At 40.8% G+C, this 3,080-nt stretch overlaps 1 protein-coding gene across 1 annotated transcript; it reads left to right on the forward strand.

The window, feature by feature from the left end:
- The first annotated feature begins 461 nt into the window (after positions 1–461).
- On the forward strand, positions 462–1,280 carry LOC148149025 (putative G protein-coupled receptor 139). Its single transcript, XM_087991740.1, has one exon. It carries the CDS (start codon positions 462–464, stop codon positions 1,278–1,280), a length of 819 nt encoding a protein of 272 aa, XP_087847866.1.
- The last annotated feature ends 1,800 nt before the right edge of the window (positions 1,281–3,080 follow it).

A 3,080-nucleotide genomic window follows, 5' to 3' on the forward strand; every position in this document is an offset into this window, starting at 1 on the left:
CATTTCCCCATGTGTGCCAGGCCAGGGGCAAACCAATGGTTCCCTTTCTCAGTCACCATGCAGGACAGTTCAGGCCTCACAGTGCTTGCCCAGGTGCACTGTAGGATTTTAAAGTTGGCATCGGCACGAGTGATGTCGATCATTATGTGGATATCCAGTGAGTGCCAACTCTTAACTTGCACTTCCCGAAAAAAAGATATCGACTTATATTTTTGCAAAGGTAAAATTCTCATTGTCCATTGAGTAACTGAACTGTTGATCCATTTGGTCAATGTATCCACCATGTTTATTTCAGGTCTAGTGTAAAATTGTTTTTTTTATTGTTTACGCTATTTACACATTTTCAGGTAAAATTTTGCGTGACCTTTTTGATTACCTTTGCAGCTAACCTAATCGCAATTGTGACACTATCGGGAAGGAAGTGTGGTCTTTCTAAAGGTGTCAACTTGTACCTGATTGCTATGGCTGGAGCAGATCTGCTGATTGTCCTTATTCAGGTCATACTGGACAAGATGAATCGCTCATATCTACACATTGTATTCTTCTCCTACCCTCCTGGTTGTAGCATCAGAGACGTTATTGGTTCCACAGCTGTAAGTAGCTCAGTCTGGCTCACAGTCACCTTCACCTTTGACTGGATGGTGGCTATTTGTTTCCAGAAACTGAAGAGAAAATTCTGCACTGAGAGAAATGCAGCTGTCATTATCACAACTGTCAGTTCACTGAGTTTATTAAACAAAATACCATTGTATTTTAAATATGAACCATACTATTGCAAAATAACCTATGAATATTTCTACGATCCTGCATGGATAGCTTTTGATTGGGGGGATCATATTTTAACTCCAGTGCTCCCTTTCTTCCTGATCCTGCTGCTCAATGCTGTCACCGTCAGACACATCCTTCTGGCTAGTGCAGTCCGCAGGAAGCTGAGAGGACAACAAAACGGGGATAAGCCAAATGATCCAGGAATGAAGAATCGAAGAAGATCCATCATTTTGCTCTTTGCCATTTCGGGCAGTATTATCCTGTTATGGATCACTCGTGTCATAACTCTCACGGTTCAGCGAATTACTGGGTGGTATATTAGAGCACCAGCTGGATATTGGGTGGGAGATCGCATGGGGACAATGCTTCAGTTATCCAGCTCCTGCACCAACACATTTATTTACGCAGTCACACAGAGGAAGTTCAGAGAGGAGATGCTGAATACTGTGAAATATCCCTTCATCACCATCCAGAATTCCATTAAACGATGGGAACAAAGCTGGTCAATGTAAGCATGGTCCGGAAAGGAATATTATTGTTCATCTCCAGCCCAGCTGCTGTTGAGGCAGCACGTGCAAAGAGATTTGAAAATGAGAATCAGATTGTTCCTCAAGTTGAATAAATTATTTAACACAAGTGTGTTTTTAGGGTATCTGCTCCTGGTCAGTGAAGATCCATTAACACTTGGCCCATTCACATTTGGGGAATATAATGTAAATTTTCACTTCATTTTTAAATCATGGTTCTAGTGCAATACATGTCACGTTGTCTTATGCTGTAATTGTAGAAGAGCAATTGAATTGGAGATTGTATTTATGAATGCCATTGACATGATTTAGAAGGGATAATATTAACAGAATCATCACCTACAACTGGCTCTCTGACTTGTGAGTGATGGTATCTTGCAATACACAATAGTAAGATCTTAGCTCTGATTACAGCTGTAGCTCCCCATAATTCTATTAGTTTTTAAATCGTTATGGGAAAGGATAGGCCTTGTTTCAAAGTTACAGTTCTAAATTGGTGTAAGTCAATGTTGATGGTACAAGACAGAAACTTTCAAAAGCTGATTGGTGTAGACTGTTGTCAGGTAAAGGACAATCTGGCAAGTGAGAGGCTCAAAGGTGAGATACTGAGAGTTCAGAAACAGTCTGATCCTGTTAGAGTGAAGGGTAAGGCTGGCAGCAGGAGGGAACATGGGATGAATAGGGGCATCGAGAGTCTGGTCAAGAATGTGAAGGAGGCATGTATCAGGTAGAGACAAGTGGGATCAAGTCAGCCTTGAAGTGTATAAGGGGTATAGGGGCATTCTTAAGAGGGAAATCAGGAGGACAAAAAGGGGAAATGAAATAACCTTGAAGATAAGGTTAATATTATCCAAACATTTTCAACAAGAATATTAAGGGTTAAAGAGCAAATAGTGTGGTAATGGAGCCCCTTAAAGATCAAGTACAGGAGGTGGCAGAGTCACCTAATGAATATTTTGTTTCAGTGGTTATTGTGGAGAAAGACATGGAGCTTGAGAACTTGGGGAAATAAATATTGATGCATTGAAAACGGTTCACATTACAGAAGAGGCAGTGCTGGAGGTCTTAAAAAGGCCAAAGGTGAATAAAACTCCAGGGCTTGATCAAGAGTATCATTTTCTAAATGGGGAGAAAAGTTAAAAGTCTAAAGTGCAAAGAGACTTGGGAGTTCTAGTCCAGGATTCTCTCGGGGTAAACTTGCAGGTTGTGTCAGGAGTTAGGAATGCAAATGCAACTCTGGCATTTAATTTGAGAGGATTGAATATAAAAGCAAGGATGTACTTCTGAGATCTATAAAGTTCTGGTCAAATCACATTTAGAATATTGTGTGCAGTTTTGGGCCCCATATCTCAGGAAGGATATACTGGCCCTGGAGCATGTTCAGAGGAGGTTCATGAGAATGGTGCCAGGAATGAAAAGCTTAACATATGAGGAACATTTGAGGACACTGAATCAATACTCGATGGAGCTTAGAAGGATGATGGGGAGTCCAATTGAAACGTACAGCATACTGAATGTCCTGGACAGAGTAGATGTTGGGAAGATGTTTCCATTGGGAGGGAAGATTCAGACCTAAGGGCACAGCCTTAGAGTCTTTCCAGCATCCTGTGTTTGTTTCAGATTTTCAGCATCTGCAGTGTTTTGCTGTTATTGAAATAAATGTCAGCTGTTATTGAATCACAAACTCACAATGTTTAAATTTATCATCTTGCACTTCATGCATCTACTTCCACAAAGCCAACTGTATCGCTTGTTCGACAGTCTCGAATATGGTTTTGATTGCTG

The sequence above is a fragment of the Chiloscyllium plagiosum genome, unplaced genomic scaffold (assembly GCF_037043375.1).
Source record: "Chiloscyllium plagiosum isolate Xiang-an unplaced genomic scaffold, Cpla_swu_hap1 HiC_scaffold_10, whole genome shotgun sequence".
Classification (NCBI taxonomy): domain Eukaryota; kingdom Metazoa; phylum Chordata; class Chondrichthyes; order Orectolobiformes; family Hemiscylliidae; genus Chiloscyllium; species Chiloscyllium plagiosum.

Excerpts from the sequence above, each read along its gene's own strand:
- LOC148149025 (XM_087991740.1), top strand. The coding sequence starts at position 462 with ATGGCTGGAGCAGATCTGCTGATTGTCCTTATTCAGGTCATACTGGAC.